The sequence below is a fragment of the Monodelphis domestica genome, chromosome 2 (assembly GCF_027887165.1).
Source record: "Monodelphis domestica isolate mMonDom1 chromosome 2, mMonDom1.pri, whole genome shotgun sequence".
Lineage (NCBI taxonomy): Eukaryota > Metazoa > Chordata > Mammalia > Didelphimorphia > Didelphidae > Monodelphis > Monodelphis domestica.
This window is the reverse complement of record NC_077228.1, coordinates 212,967,894-212,982,787: the sequence shown is the minus strand read 5'-3', so window position 1 is coordinate 212,982,787 and position 14,894 is coordinate 212,967,894. Positions and strand designations below refer to the sequence as shown.

At 46.5% G+C, this 14,894-nt stretch overlaps 2 protein-coding genes across 2 annotated transcripts; one reads left to right on the top strand and one right to left on the bottom strand.

Annotated features, from left to right (window-relative positions):
• Positions 1-3,942: 3,942 nt before the first annotated feature.
• Positions 3,943-8,755, top strand: MRPS7 (mitochondrial ribosomal protein S7). Its single transcript, XM_001377723.4, has 5 exons — positions 3,943-4,107; positions 6,278-6,469; positions 6,581-6,644; positions 7,042-7,209; positions 7,911-8,755. Exons 1-5 carry the CDS (start codon positions 4,025-4,027, stop codon positions 8,130-8,132), a joined length of 729 nt encoding a protein of 242 aa, XP_001377760.1. The 5' UTR covers positions 3,943-4,024; the 3' UTR covers positions 8,133-8,755.
• Positions 8,619-14,521, bottom strand: MIF4GD (MIF4G domain containing). The gene is made up of 6 exons (XM_001377708.5): positions 14,385-14,521; positions 12,807-12,935; positions 11,054-11,163; positions 10,614-10,769; positions 10,169-10,261; positions 8,619-9,789 (listed from the first exon to the last, which is right to left on the bottom strand). The coding sequence occupies exons 2-6, from the start codon at positions 12,886-12,888 to the stop codon at positions 9,562-9,564; spliced, it is 669 nt and encodes a 222-aa protein (XP_001377745.2). The 5' UTR covers positions 12,889-12,935; positions 14,385-14,521; the 3' UTR covers positions 8,619-9,561.
• Positions 14,522-14,894: the final 373 nt, after the last annotated feature.

Genomic DNA, 14,894 nt, shown 5'->3' with positions numbered 1-14,894 from the left:
CTGACTTTTGCGAATGCTGGACGAAGAAGGCCTGGAGCGGGGTGGCGGAAGCTTCTTTCTCGTACTTCCAGGGCTTGATTCTAAATGCCCCTCACTCTAGTCCTCCTCTCTCCCAGACCATCCCATCAATCCTCCAGGTGGTCTCCCCTACTTCTCTCTGGTCTCTCCTTTCTCCAGACCGTCTGCCCCAGAATCATTCCTACAGTTAAAGTCTGACCCAGTCATCCTGGAGCTCAAGAATGCTTAGGGGCTACTTAATGTCTCTGGAATAAAATGCAACACCTCACTCAGTCCCTTTCGGAGCTTATTTTCTCTTACACTGCTTTGTGAGTTATAGCTAGTTTCAAGTCCTACTGATTCTCTTCTGAATTCCTGCCAGGAAGAGGAAGCCCTTTCTAATCCTTCTAGTTGCTAATCTCTCCTCAAATTACCTTTTATACTCCCCACCCCCATTTTCAATGGAGGGTAGGTCCTAGTGGGAAAGGGTTGCTTTGTTCCTGTTCCCCAGTTAAGCGAAACTTTCTTGACACAAAACTGAGTACTCACTGGGACAAGGGCTAAGACCTGTTAAGTTCACTATTATAGGAAACTGCCAAGTGAGGAAATTCGACTTCTTTGACAAATGCAAGTTGGCATTCTCCTTCGAAATGTGTAGTTTTAGAGTCGCTCTCTGAAAAACAGCAAAGCTTTCTTAAATCCATCAATCAACGAGCATGTATTAAGTGCTTACTAGGTGTCAGGCATTGTATGCTAAGTGATAGGGGTACAAAAAGAAGCAAAAGAGTCCTTGCCCTCAAGGAGCTCCCAATCTAACAAGGAAGACAACATACAAACATATATATATACTGTAAATCTTGAAATCTCTCAGACTTGTGAATGTTAAAAATTTCCCCATCAGGGAATTCTTAATTGGAACAAATTCCCTATTGAGAAACATTCCCCATTTTGATGTGAGAACTCGCCAGGATCAGAAATGGGAGGACCTCTACTCCACCCGTACTTAAGACTGCTTTAGGGGAGAAAACTCCTTGCTATGGGAGGACCCCTACTCTACCCATACTTAAGACTGCTTTAGGAGAGAAAACTCCTTGCTAAACAATGAAAGTACTTGGACCCATGCTTATAATAAGGCAAGGAGTTCTTTGAGCTAAGCCTGTTTTTAGAATTGATACAATGGGATGCTAGGTACCTAAAAGGGTCGGGCAAATTTTCTCTTGATGAGATTAGTTGACTCAGCTGTGTTTTCTCTGTTCAGACTTACTGAAGAGATTGGTAGACAGCAGCATTTTTTCTGATTCAGACTTACTGAGGAGATTGGTCGACTTAGCAGGAATTTAGATGGGCAGTCCTTTGGAAAGCGTCTACAGTGATTGGTAGATGTAGGGACTTAGGGGAGGTGACATGGAAGAAAAACCCCTATATAAGAAAAAGCAGAATCCTTTTGGATATATCCTTTTGGAGAAATCCTTTTGGAGGATCTCTGATGAGGATCACTTGGGAAGAATCTCTTGAGAGAGGCTCTGGAGAAGGGAAGCTCTTGGAGGACAATCTCTAAGGAGGTCTCGCTGGAGCTCTCTCTGATGAAGTCAGCTGAGATGGAGCTGGCCTGGTGTCACTAGAATCCTTGTTTAGGCAGACCTTGTGGTGAGTATTAAAAGACTGACTGACTGATTCTCTCTTAAGACTCAGGTCTAGGCCATATTGGCTTGAGGCCCTTCATAATTATTCCTTTCCTACTCTTTCTCTAATTCCTTATTATATTATTAATTAAAAATCTCTATAAAACCCAGTTGACTTGGGTATTTGAATAATTGGGACTATTTCCCTGGCGACCACCTTATATTTGATTTAAAAACCAAGACACTATAGTGAAACATATTTTCTGCAGTCAAATTTACTTACCCTCTCTTATATCTATCACAATTATTATCTTCCACCATTTTAACTCACTACAGTTTATGGGCTTCCTATTTTAAATCTCACAATACTCAAGCTATTTTATTGTTCTTCAGGAGTCCAACTCTTCTTGGACCCCATTTGGGGTTTCTTGGCAAAGATATTGGAGTGGTTTGCCATTTCCTCCAGGTCAGTTTATAGATGAAGAAAATGAGGCAAATAGGGTTAATAGTCTTGTCCAGGGTCACATAGCTAGGAAATATCTGAGGCCAGATTCAAACTTAGGAAGATGAGTCTTCCTGATTCCATGCCCAGCTCTCTCTCCACTATGCTACTTAGTTGCCCTAAAGCAAGCTATATATAGGATAAATAGGAAATAATCACCAGAGCGAAGACATTTGAATTGAGGGACTAGGAAAGATAGGATTTTAGTTGAAGCAAGAAAAATGCCAGTGAAGCCAGGATGAAGAGAAAAAGACAGAAAAGTATTCCAGGCATGGGATACCAGAGAAAATGCCTGGAATTCAAACACAGAATGATTGTTCATGCAACAGCAAGGAAGCCAATGTTCCTAGATGGAAGAGTACAGGTACATGTGGAAGAATAAGGTACAAGAAGAATGGAAAGGTTTGAAGAGGCTAGCTTATAATGGGTTTTGAATGCCAAATAGCATTTTGTATTTGCTCTTGGAAGCAATAGGAAGTCAGTGGAGTTTACTGGGTAGGATCCAACCTGTGCTTAAGGAAAATCACTTTAGAGGCTAAACAGAGGAGGGATTGGAATGGGGAAAGGTTTGAGGCAAGCTGATCTGCCATCAGCCTATTGCAATATTCCAAGCATGGGGTAAAGAGGAACTGCACCAAAGTAGTGGCAATGTCAGAAGAGAGAAGGGTATATTTGATAGACATGTTGCAAACTTTGGCAACATTGGATTGAGGGGGATGAGATAGTGAGGAATCCAAGATGACTTCTAGGTTTTGAGCCTGAGGGACTAGAAGGATAGTGTTGCTCTCTACTGTAATGAAGAATTTAAGAGATGGAAAGAGTTTAGGAGGAAAGTTAATGAGTTATTTTGAAAATGCTGAGTTGTCTAATAAGACATCTAGTTCAAGAAGCCTGAAAGGCAATGATGTTATTAGGGAGGTTAGAGCAGGATGGGAAGATTTGAGAACCATCAGCATAGAGATGGTAATTAAATCCATAGTAGTTGTTGTGATCACCAAGAGAAGTAGTTTAGAGAGAGAAGAGAAAGGGCTGAGGGCAGAACCCCAAGGGACATTTACTTTTAGAGGCCAGGGTCTGGAAGAGGATCCAGCAAAGGAGACAGAGAAGGAACTGTCAGATAGATAGGAGAACCAGGATAGACTAGGGTTCAGAAAACTTAAAGAAAGAAGTATCCAGGAGGAGAAAGTGATCAAAGGTCAAAGAGAATCAGGCTAGAAAAGAGGCCATTGGATTTGGCAACTAAGAGATAACTGGTAGTGGTTTCAGTGGAATAAGGGAAGAAATTGGATTGTGTGGGGTTAGAAAGTATAATTAAACCACTTCATAGGATTTGAAGTAATTGGGTGTTTATAGGAACAGGATGAACAGGAAATAATCAATAGAGGAAAGACACTAGAACTAAGTGGTGTTGAAGGCTTCCAGTATCCAGTAGAAGGTAGAGAGGAGGGATATTAGCTGGGATTTCAAGGAAGAGACAAGAGATGAGGAGGGATGGCATTCTAGTCATAGGGGACAATCAAGAAAATGTTTGGAGTAAATCGATGGAAGTTTTGTCAGAGGAACATCAAAGAGAACAATGCCATTAAATCAAAGGAGGAAGATTGGAGAGAGTTAAGATGGGGGAGGGGGGAAGAGGGAGTAAGTTATGATTTGTCTAGAGTTCCATAAGCAGAATGTGTAAAAGGTAACACTTGAACTCGGTTCTCCCGTAGCTTCCAGGTCGACTCCTAAAGCAAGACCAGCTCCTAATAAATCATCCTTCAGTTGGATTGGACTAGTCTGGATTTTATGTTAAACAGCTGATGGGGGCGGGGACAATAAAAGATCGCGAGAATTCTCAAATCGGCTCAGGCAATGCAGCAGGCATTCCTTCCCGTCTTGTGGGGTCCTAGAACCAGCCAAGATGGCTCTCCCCTTGGTCCACTCGGCGTCTTTCTTCTGGGGTTTGGGGCCCAGGGTGCGGAATACTCTCCGAGCGTTACCAGGGTGAGAACACCAGCGTCGGGGGAGCCAGGGCGGAGAGTGAACGGACCTGTCTTTTGTGCTTGGGCGAGGAGGCGGGCAGCCTAGCCCTGGTCGACCTGCGTTGGGGTTGGTGGGAGAGCAAGCTAAGACTTTTCTTTCACCCCAGACTCTTTCCAGATCTGCTTAGTGCAACCTGGCCTTGGGGCGAATGGGACCTGGGAGGCCTTGCTTAGTACGATCCAGCCTAGGGGCAGGTGTGTGAAACAGGGTTGATAGGAGGCCAGGAACTTTGGGGATCATGCAGCCCTTCTCCACTCCCACTCCCGCCCTTTTACAAGTAAGGAAGTGGAGGAGAGGCGACTTGTCCAAGATCACACAGCCACTTCATATATTTTTGTTTCTTTAATTTTTCCTCCCAATGGAAAAAATGCAACCTTCTTACGGTGTTTTTCTTTAAAAACAAATCCCAAAAAAGATCCCTACTCAAAACTATATTTTCCCAGGATAAGACTGAAGACAAAATATACATCTCTTTTATTTGAGGAGGCTAAATAATACTACCACTGGGAAGGGACCCATAGGAAACAGTGCCTGCCATTGTCAAATACCTGCAGTCAGTGAAGGCCTCCGGATGGAGTAGGCTAGGACCATCAAGGACCCAGAGGATGTCCTGGAATGGATCTAGGGTCTGCTCCAAAAAAAATAAGGGTGGGGGCAGCTGGGTAGCTCAGTGGATTGAGAGCCAGGCCTAGAGATGGGAGGTTCTAGGTTCAAATCTGACCTCAGACACTTCCCAGCTTTGTGACCCTAGGCAAGTCACTTGACCCCCATTGCCTAGCCCTTACCATTCTTCTGCCTTGGAGCCAATACACAGTATTGACTCCAGGACGGAAGGTAAGAGTTAAAAAAAAATCAGGGGATGTTTTGCCAGGACTTTACTGATCCCTATATATGTTAACTGTTTTATATAGAATAAATTGCATTTTACTGTATATCATGCACTCTTTATATATGTGTATATGTGCATATATATTTTGGTTTGAATGACTTCCCTGGGAAATTTTGCACATGTGTACTTTAAAACATTTATAGTAATAAAAGTAAATAGAATAATGCAAGGCAAAAAATATATAGGAGTCTTTTTTGATCCTCACAACCTTGGGATGTAGGTGTTTTTATTATCTTCATTTTACAGTTGAGGAAATAGAGTTAAGCAAGTTTAATGATTTATCTTGAATCATAAGTTAGTGCCTGAGGCTGAAGTTAAACTCAGTTCTTCTCCGAGTCCAGGGCCAGAGTTTTCTACATTACACACCATGCAGCTGCTTTACCTTCCTATGACAGATCACCTCTTACCCCTTAGTTTTTTTATCTACAAAATAAAGGTTGATACTGTGGCCTCAATGACGGAGAATCCCAGCTTGATGGAGACTTTTCTACTGCAAACTTTTGTAAGAGCTGAGTGAACAGACCCTTGAATAGGATCCTGAAACCACACATATCTAAGGCAGCTCTAATGTTTCTTTGATTCTCTGAGATGCCAGGAACCCTCCTTTACCCAAGGCCCTAAAAGGGGGCAACAGGGAATATTATGAAATCATAAATGGAGAGTTTAAGGAACCTTGGAGGCCATTTCACTACTTGGTACATGGAAAGCATTTAAGTGTTTATTGACTAGTTAACCAATCTAGTCTAGCCCCCTTATTTTACAGATGAGGAAACTGAGGCCCAGATAGGTTAAGGAATGTGCTCAAAACTACAGAAAGGCAGCAAATGTGGGATTGGAACCTTGATTTGGTTACTGATCTGTTTGTGCTTTGGGAGTAGGGGAAATATTTTGTACTTCTAGAATGGAATGATGTCTCACTATCACTAGGGATTTTTTAGTTTATTTTAGTGTGAGGGCCACACCCTGAGGTTAGATAGCTAGAATTTCTTTTGCTTAAATTCAGTTGGCCTCACATTTAGTCTTCTGGCATTCATTAAGGCACAGTAAACCAAAAAAGCCAAGCCAAATTTGGAATTGGGGACCTGATCTTACAGCCCAATTCTGCCTCATCCTACTTTTTGCCCAACTATGGGCAAGTAAATTCTAGTCCTTATTCTCCTCACCTGCAGAATGATTTGAATTCAATGATTTTGAGTTATTTTTAGCTCTAAATTCTTCCATCTTATGACTTCTTATTTCCAGACTGATCCAGGTGAGATGGAGCCGATACGATGCTAATTATAAAGAACCTCAACTTGACAAAGACTTCTACCTTAAGCCCCTAGAGGAGTTGACTGAAGAGGAGAAATTTGATCGGGATCTCAGAACCACACAGGTCTTCAAGGCTCCCCCACCGTCAAAGACAAGCTCTTTGTTTGAGGACCCAATGATCAGGTTAGATCAGAAGATCCTCTCTTCTCTCAGTGGTCAATGACCATTTCTAGGGAGGGTCTAAAACAAGTGTGTTCTATTAGAGGCTTGAATATTTTGCTTTTCTCCTTGAAGTAAATTCACCAACATGATGATGAAAGGAGGAAACAAAATACTGGCCAGATCCCTGATGACTGAGGTAAAGGTGACATTCCCTGTCCCTCCCTATTTTCCTCTTTTGTCCCTTTTTCCCCTGATTCCTTCAGCCCAGTTCCAAAGGAAACATTAGTGTACTTGGCACCAGGATGGGGGGGTGGGGGGGTGGGTGTGAACAGTAACCACAAACTGTTACCAGAATAGACTGAGTGTCTCAGTTCAGAGCATCTTTAGGAAAGGGCTTTTAAGTTGGCACAGCTCTAAGTGGGGAGGGGGATATTTAGTGGGGAAGAGAGGAGGGAGAGACTAGAGATAAACTGAGATAGAGAAAGGACCAAGTGAGATAGTGAAAGGTCCAAGAAAATCACAAGTTTTCAGTTAAGCCAGGCTAATGAACCCTTCTGGGAATTTCAGAGGCTCTCGTTACATTTCTGCTCCAGACTCTGGAAATTCTCAAGAGAAAGCAATTTCAGAAATACCACGCAGCCCCTGCTGAGGAGAGGGAGACCATCGAGTGCAACCCCTACACCATCTTCCATCAGGCCCTAGACAACTGTCAGCCTGTCCTTGGCCTGGTCAGCATCCTTAAAGGTGGTCACTTTTATCAGGTGAGGAGGAGGGAATGGGGGGTCCTTGTGGTTGCTCCATGGTCTGAAATGACTGAAGGTTTTTCAGGGATGCCTGCTATAAGTCATTGTGCAGTTTTTTGTGTCCACATACAAAATGAGGGGAGACAAATGCAGACATAATTCTTTTCAGAAAGTTTAGTCTAAAGAAGACCAGTTGTTTAGTTCCTCCCAAATGGTGTGATTTGTGGGGGGGGATGGTTTGCTGCTGCTGCTGTTCTCTAGGTTTCATCCTTTCACACTCTGGAATTGTTTCATACTTGCCTGTTTATGGTTCCTAGTCTGCAGCCCATCTCCCCTCTATGCTTTTGCTCTTCCCCTTCATCTCTGTTCCTTAGGCTCTTTAGCCCCTCCTAACTCAAAGGTCATTTGGCAGGGAATTCTTCCCCTGACTTACTGTGTACATGGTTTGTATTCAGTTATGTGATGGGTATATGGATCATTGCCAACCAATAGCACACTGGCTTCTTGAGGGAAGGGACTATTATTTTTGTACCTGATATATAGGAGGTACCTAATAAATGCTTATTCAGTAAATAATAGACATTAAATTTTTGTTGCTTTGGCTTCTCTTAGATCAGGCATCCCCCAGGCTCTTTGCCTGTGGCAAACCCAGCTCTTCCCTCAGCATCTTTCTTGGCTTTTTTCATCTCACCACTTTCCCCTCAACTCTTTCAAAATAGGTCCCAGCCCCACTGAGTGACAAGCGCAGACGCTTCCTGGCCATGAAATGGATGATTCAGGAATGCCGGGAGAAGAAGCCCCGGAGAATGCTAATGCCAGAAAAACTGTCTCATGAATTACTGGAAGCCTTCCACAACCAAGGCCCTGTGGTCAAGAAGAAACATGACCTGCACAAGATGGCAGAGGCTAACAGAGCCTTTGCCCACTACCGATGGTGGTAGTGGGTAGGAAGGCTGGAGCCACAAGGTGAGAGTTGGGCAGCATCACAGCCTTCTACCCCTCTGCTGCTGGAAAGGTCAATCTGAGTAGAGGAAGGTCATTGATTTTTACTATTGGGGGCTGGGGGCACCAACAAGGCAGGCTTCAGGTTGGAGTAGTGGGAGCTTAAAATGCAGCCCCTTCAAGATTCCCCCTTGTCACCATCAACTGGACTTGCCAGAAATTAAGAGTAAAACATCCATTTGATTCCTGTTGGTAACAGGCAGGTAAAAGGGTGGGGTGGCATGTGAATGGGGAATCACTCAAATCACTCAAGCTGTGCCATCCTGGGAGCCACCCCCCACACACACACACACTTGTCCCATTTAACTTCCATTCAGAGGAAGAACACATGCTTGGGCTCTGCACATGAGCTCAGTAAAGCTATTTCCATTGCCTCAGCTCTAGCTGAGCCTTTGGGTTTTGGGGAAAAAAAAGAAGAAGCAGTGTTCACTTTTAGAAAAGGTTTACTAGAAAAATCCTACACTGGTTCATAATAAATTACATGTATATGTTTATATATTTTTAAATCCCACACTGAACCAGTGTTTTGGTCAGCAGCTCATTAAAACTTGTCTGGATAAAATACCCTTGTTTCCCCAAGTCATTTTTGTACAAAAATTATAAAAAGCAATAAACCCAGTTTCTAGCATACTCCTTATGCTCTGGTGCCTTGGCCTCTTTACCTGGCACAACCTCATCTTTAGAAACCTCCCTTTCATGCAGGTAATTCAAAGACTAGACCCCAGTTCAATTATCTGACTTAGATTTTTCCCTTTCATGTTTTATCCTATGAAGATATCAAAGCATCTTAATCTGAGTCTCCATTTTATAAATCAGGAAACTGAGGTATCTAGATAATGTACTTAAGTCTGTTGGAGAAATAGCCCAACTCAGTTGAGTTGGGTGTTCTAGATGGTGCGTCGGTCTCAAAATCAAGAAGACCTAGGTTTGAATGCTGTTTCAGACACTTAATGGATCTCTGTAACCCCTGAGCAAATCATTTAACTCAGTTTCCTTATCTGTAAAGTGAGGGAGTTGAGCTCATTGTCTTCTGAGGTTCCTTCTAACTCTATCTGTGCTTCTCTGTAGTTGAAGTGCAATGCAGTGGGCCAGGATGCTGCTTTCTGTCACCCTTCTGGAGAAGTTAAAAAGATCAGAAGTGCTGAATTAAGTGAGTAGGGGACAGGAAGAAAGTTACTTAGGGCCAGACTGATGTAAGCCCAGAGTCTGAAGTTGGGGAGTACCCCTAGTAGCAGACAGATTGGAATAGAGAAATCTTTGAATATAAATTCAGGTGTGTGAGCCTAAGCCTGGGGCTGTCTTAGTAAGGGTGAGTAATGTGTAGAAAGAAGCCTAAGGTGCTGGTGAATGGACCTCGATTGGGGCAGCCTAGTCTGAAACCTCACTGTAATAATATTTCTGGGCAGCAGGGGTAGTCCTCCAACCAGCAGCCCGGAATTCAATAAGCTCTAGGAGCAAGAGCTGGGACAGGGAGCTGAGCCCATCCTGAAGCAGGAAGCCATCACGCAGCAAACCAAACAGCTCATCCATCCTCTGCCCATTCATTTTCTCCAGCTGCTCACCAATTCGGTGCAGTTGCAACACCAGGCAGTCCACCTGAAGGAGTTAGAGAGGGATTCCCCAGTTTTTCATGCCCCAGTCACCCTTATCCCTCTCTGCCTAATTCCATTTCTGGGACCTTATGATCCCTCATCTCATCCATGCTTCCACACCAGGGCTCTGCCCTTTCCCATAAGATTAATTCTCCTTAGTTGGGTGGCTCCTGCTACTCTTTCTAGTGACCTAAATCCTTCTCTCCTTCTGCCTTCCTTCCCAATTTGTTTGCTTTCTGCCCTGGGGGGTCTTGACCCTGGTACCATTCTGTTAAAGAGCAAATTTCAAAGTCCTGTCAACAAAACCTTAGCTTCCTGAGAGGAGACCCGTTCTCCCTGCTCTCTTGGCAGTTCTTGCATGCAGCACTTCTTTCCCCCCTCACCTCCTCTTCCTCGTGCAGGCTGTCCGGCTGTGCCAGTCGGAAAAGGCAGTCAAAGACAGGGTTGACCAATGCCATCATAGGCATGTTGTTCACCTGATGAAGGAGGGACCCAAGTACCGGTGTTAGTAGGTTCAGATGGTCCCATTCCCCGATTCTACTAGAAACAACCCTGTGCTGGAAGATCATAGATGGAGACTAGCATGAAGCAGACCTGGCAGAGACCACCTGAATATCAAGTTTGGGGCAAGAGCCCTTAGTGCCAAGAGCACAGGGCTGCAGAGCCTCAGAAAATTCCCAAGGCCTCTGCCTCCAGCTCTGTTAGCCTAACCTTCCCTTGATCAGGGTGAGGCAGGAGCCATGGCCATAGCCCTGAAAATAGCATGGTTTGCTTTAGAGCGGAGGTGCCACAGGGGCAGAGGAAGTGGGTGCTTCTCACTGGCCTCACCCTCAGGTAGTCAAAGATGTTGCAGATGAAGGTGACATAGCAGACCCAGCCCTGCAGGGATCGGGCTCGGAGCTGCTCCCGGGCCTGGTACTCCTGCTGCAGTCGATTGAGGAGGCCCCGACGGAAGACACTCTGGCTGGCTTGCTTGCTCTCTGCCTGTGACCCAGGGAAGGTGAGGTGAGCCAGGGTATGTGGGGGCTTTTCCCAGGATGGCTGCTGCTGAAATCCTCCCTTCCTTGGTCTTCCCTCAGCTCCTACCCTGACACTTTGCTGGGGACACTGAGGTCTCAGGGCAGAAAGGTTTCTGCAAGGGGCCTTTGGAAGCTGCTTTCCTGCCTTCCCTCAGCTAGCCTGGAGGCCTCTGTCCATTCCTTAGAGCCTCTTTGTAGGGCAACTCCCCGGCACCCCAACAGCCCCAAGGGCTCTCCCCACCCCAAGACCTGAATGATGGTGTAGCAGATGCGTCCAGCTTCCTTGCTGAACACGCAGTCTTTCAGGGATTGGTCCACAATCACATTGGCCACTTTCTCCAAATCCACAGCACCAGGTTCTAAGGATGAGGGTTAAGAGAGGTAGTCCACTAACAGGTGATCTTCCTATCTGTAACATGCCCAGTACCCGGGAGCCCTGCCATGGGGTAGCTGCTGAGTGCCCCAGGACATAGAGTGTTGGCTTTGGAGTTCCAGTCCTGCCTTGAGAACCAGCTGTGTGACCCTGGGCAAATCCCCTAGCCTCTGGGTGCCTCAGCTTTCCTCTCTGTACCCCTGCCTCACAGGGTGGTTTTGAGGATCCAGTGAAATAATGTTAAGCCCTTTGAAATCCTTATATTGCATGCTGTCTCTTCTATGGATGAGACACTGGACCTTTTGTCATTGAAGGTCTCATTTTAAGAAAAGGGGGAAGAGGAGGTGTATGGAGAGATGGGTACGTTATGGCAAAAGCCAAGGGTAAGGCTATAAAGGCATCAAGATCAGGCACTGTCTTCTCTTTTATCTACCAGGATTCTGGGTCACTTAATGAGGCTATAAAAACAAAAACTCAAGATTCCTTTGGTATGGATGCTACTTCATTGGTAAAAATCACTTCCTTTTCTTTGACTTGGGTTGTAGCCTTTGAGGTAGCGTGGTTAAAAAGTTTATTGGTCCATGTTAGAAGTTCATACAGATCTGCTTCTTGGCTGGCCCTTGGACAGATCCCAGACCCATTAGTATTCAAGGTCTTAGGAGAACTTATGCATGTTCTGTTGGCATACCTGCTGAGATTATGGTTATCTTCACACTGGATTATAAAGCACATTATTCCCCCCTTTAAAATGCTGGCTTAAATTTCTCTAGTAGCTTTTCTTTTTTGGCTTTTGTTTTCCAAATCCTTTCCTCTGTCTTAGATGCAATAAGTATCAGTTCTGGTAAGGGCCAAGAAATTGGGGTTAAAGTGATTTGTCCAGGGTCACACAGCTAGGAAGTATCAGGCCACATTTGAACCCAGGTCCTCCTGTCTCAATGCCTGGCACTCTGTACACTGAACCATCCAGTTGCCCCTGTTCTTTTGAGTTTTAAAAACCACCTTCTTGGAAACTCATGTTTGAGAAAAGGAGACAGCAACATGGCACAAGCCCTGCTTACATGATTTCATGATTACATGATTTCAGCCAAGTCAGTACTTCCTCTATTAAAGCAGATCACTTCAGCCCCAAGTTTTATGAGTAGATGGGGAGGGGTGTTTATTAATTGTTGAATTTTATGGTATTATGAGTTATGTGGCAAAAAAAAGTTAGGCCCCTGGTGGCCAACCCTCTCCTATCAGACAGTCAACAAGCATTTGTTAAGTGTCTGATGTACCAGGTACCAGGGTTAGAGAAGTTTCTATTCTATGAGTCTGAGTCGGTGGCCTGGCTCTGCTGGGATGTCCTTCAGCAAATTAGGGTCAGCTCCATGGCACCATGAAGCACCAAAGGAGACTTGGAGTGGAGGCTAAAACTGTTCAGATCTAGAATGAGCATGCTCTCGTTCCCAATCCAAGACCTTATGGCTTTAAATTCACTAATAAGTAGAGAATTAAAGCGTTGAAACCAGGACTCCGGGCTCCATTTCTTTGCCTGGGTGATTAAGAGGGGATTAAGATAAGATTAAGAAGGTCTGCCCTGGTACAGAGCCCAATCCCTGTTCCTGCTCATCCATCCCACTTCCTTCTCACCTTTGAGGGCAGTCTTCAGTAACCTCTGGGTCTCAGCATCGAAGGACTTAATTTCATACTCTTCCCGGCTTGGTTCACCCATGACTGCCCAGCCACCCCCAGCTGAGGGGCAGGGAGAGCTGGCAGCACCTGAAGGGGGGATGAGGAGAGATCAGTGAGGCACCCAACAGCTACTAAATCCTACTATGTGTGTGGATACAAGTACAACGAAGGGAATAACCTCTACTTACCAATGAGCTTAAATTCTAGTGAGGAAGGAAGCTAGAAATACATATAACGCTATATGCAGTGTAAATAATTGTACACACACAAGGTAGTCTGGGAAGGAAAGGACGGAAATTTGAGGGGTAAGAAAAGGCCTTCATGAGGAAGACTTTTAATGTGGATGTTCGAGGTCATCAAGGCCAACCAACCCCATTTTACAGATTTGGCACCCGGAGACAGGGGGTTAAAGGCATTGCCCAGGGTTGGGGAGACCCCAATCCCAAGTCTTCCTGGCTAGTCCAGTGCTTTCCGGCTCACCAGGCTTCAATTAAGGTCACGCCCACCCTCAGGTGAGCAGGAGCAAAGCTGCTTGACCTCATGATTGTTTACAACAAAACAAAAATGGAAGTTCTGCCGGCCTGGCCCCTAGGCAGAGGCTGGGAAGGCCAATGCCCCTGCCGCTCATTTCTGGAAGCTCCAATCTACCATTTCTTAAATGAGAGGTTACGAGGTTTAGGATGAACTGAGATAATTCTCCGGGCCTCAGAAGGGGCGGCAGAGCTCATGGGCGGAGGCCAGGCTAGCTTTCGGGGTGCTCACCATCCTGGCCGGTGGCGGCGCGGAAGCTTAGACAAACAACATAGTTATCTAGGCGGATACCTGTAACTCCCCCTCAGCCTGAAAGCCCCGCCCCAGCCACGCTCCACGCACCACAAATCACAGAGCTCAGCACAATTCTAAGCTTCTGATTCACCCCCCACTCCTGAGGAACGGCCTCAGCTTGGTACCACCGACTCCTTAGGCTTCCAATACTTGGACTCCACAGGTCCTGCTTGTCCCGCTCGGGATGGTTTAGGCCTCTCTCTACCACCTCGCCCGCCCCTCATCAGAGCTCTGAACCAGAGGGCCTTGCAACGGATCCCCCACAAAGGGTCCGCTGCCCCCCTTTCCGTGTATGGGACCTCTGTGGTTACTTGAGCCCCAAACCCCACTCTTGGTAGCTTTTCTCCTGAGGCCCTCAAAGCCAGATTGGCTCTCCTTCCCTCCCCAGCGCCAGGCACTGGCTGTACCTCCAAACAGGTCTGGTTCCTAGGGCGTCAGCCTGTGTACTCTTACTTTGGGGGGCGAAGGGGAAACACTAGCCAGAGAAGGCTGGGGCTTCCAGTTTGGGGCCCCCGCTATGGGCAGTGTCCCCCATCTCTAGCCTTTGGGGTTTCCGTTTCCCAAGGAACTCCGGAATGGGTTTGCCCATTCCAACACCCCGATCCTCTCCATTCCCCAACACTGGTGCAACATCTGGAAACGCGCGCGGAAGCAGCGCCGGCGGCCGGACAAGGGTCGGAGGAAGGAACTCCCGCTGGGGCCACCACCCACCTGCCGGGCCGAGACCGTCCCTATCTTCCCGCCGCCCACGGACGCCGGATCAGCAAGGACATAGTGCACTTCTTCGGTCAGGAGCCGCAGCCAGCATTCAGCTTGATCCAGCGTCTCCGGTTAGGTCATTTCCGAACGCGCTTGGGGAGCTCCGCGGACCCAGCGCTGAGCGAGAGGGGCGGAGCCAGAGCCCAAGGCGCCTCGCCAGCGCCGTCTGCTGGACCGCGGGGTAGGTGCGGCTGGCCCCCGAGGTGCTGCAGGCACAGACTGGGCGCCCGGCCCCTCTCCCCAACGGGCTTATACTTCGGCCTAACCGGAGGTAGTGGAGCTCTTAGCTGGCCTATCCGGCCCAGCTAAAACACGTGGGCTCAACCGAATAGCAGTGAACCCTGGAGAGAGGGACTCGTATTCGTGGGGGAAGCGGCGACACGGTCGGACCCCTGGCCTGGTGGAAGAGATCTGACCAGGATCTCCCCTGCAGGACCCTAGGGCGCTTCTCAGAGCAGCTTG

What these genes read in the sequence shown, in the direction of transcription:
- MRPS7 (XM_001377723.4), top strand. Translation starts at nt 4,025, where the DNA reads ATGGCTCTCCCCTTGGTCCACTCGGCGTCTTTCTTCTGGGGTTTGGGG. An exon ending in ACTCTCCGAGCGTTACCAGG is followed by an intron (nt 4,108 to 6,277) that starts GTGAGAACACCA and finishes TCTTATTTCCAG; the next exon opens with ACTGATCCAGGTGAGATGGA. An exon ending in TTTGAGGACCCAATGATCAG is followed by an intron (nt 6,470 to 6,580) that starts GTTAGATCAGAA and finishes TTCTCCTTGAAG; the next exon opens with TAAATTCACCAACATGATGA.
- MIF4GD (XM_001377708.5), bottom strand. Translation starts at nt 12,888, where the DNA reads ATGGGTGAACCAAGCCGGGAAGAGTATGAAATTAAGTCCTTCGATGCT. An exon ending in TCTGCTACACCATCATTCAG is followed by an intron (nt 10,770 to 11,053) that starts GTCTTGGGGTGG and finishes CCTGGGTCACAG; the next exon opens with GCAGAGAGCAAGCAAGCCAG. An exon ending in GCCTGCACGAGGAAGAGGAG is followed by an intron (nt 9,790 to 10,168) that starts GTGAGGGGGGAA and finishes TAACTCCTTCAG; the next exon opens with GTGGACTGCCTGGTGTTGCA.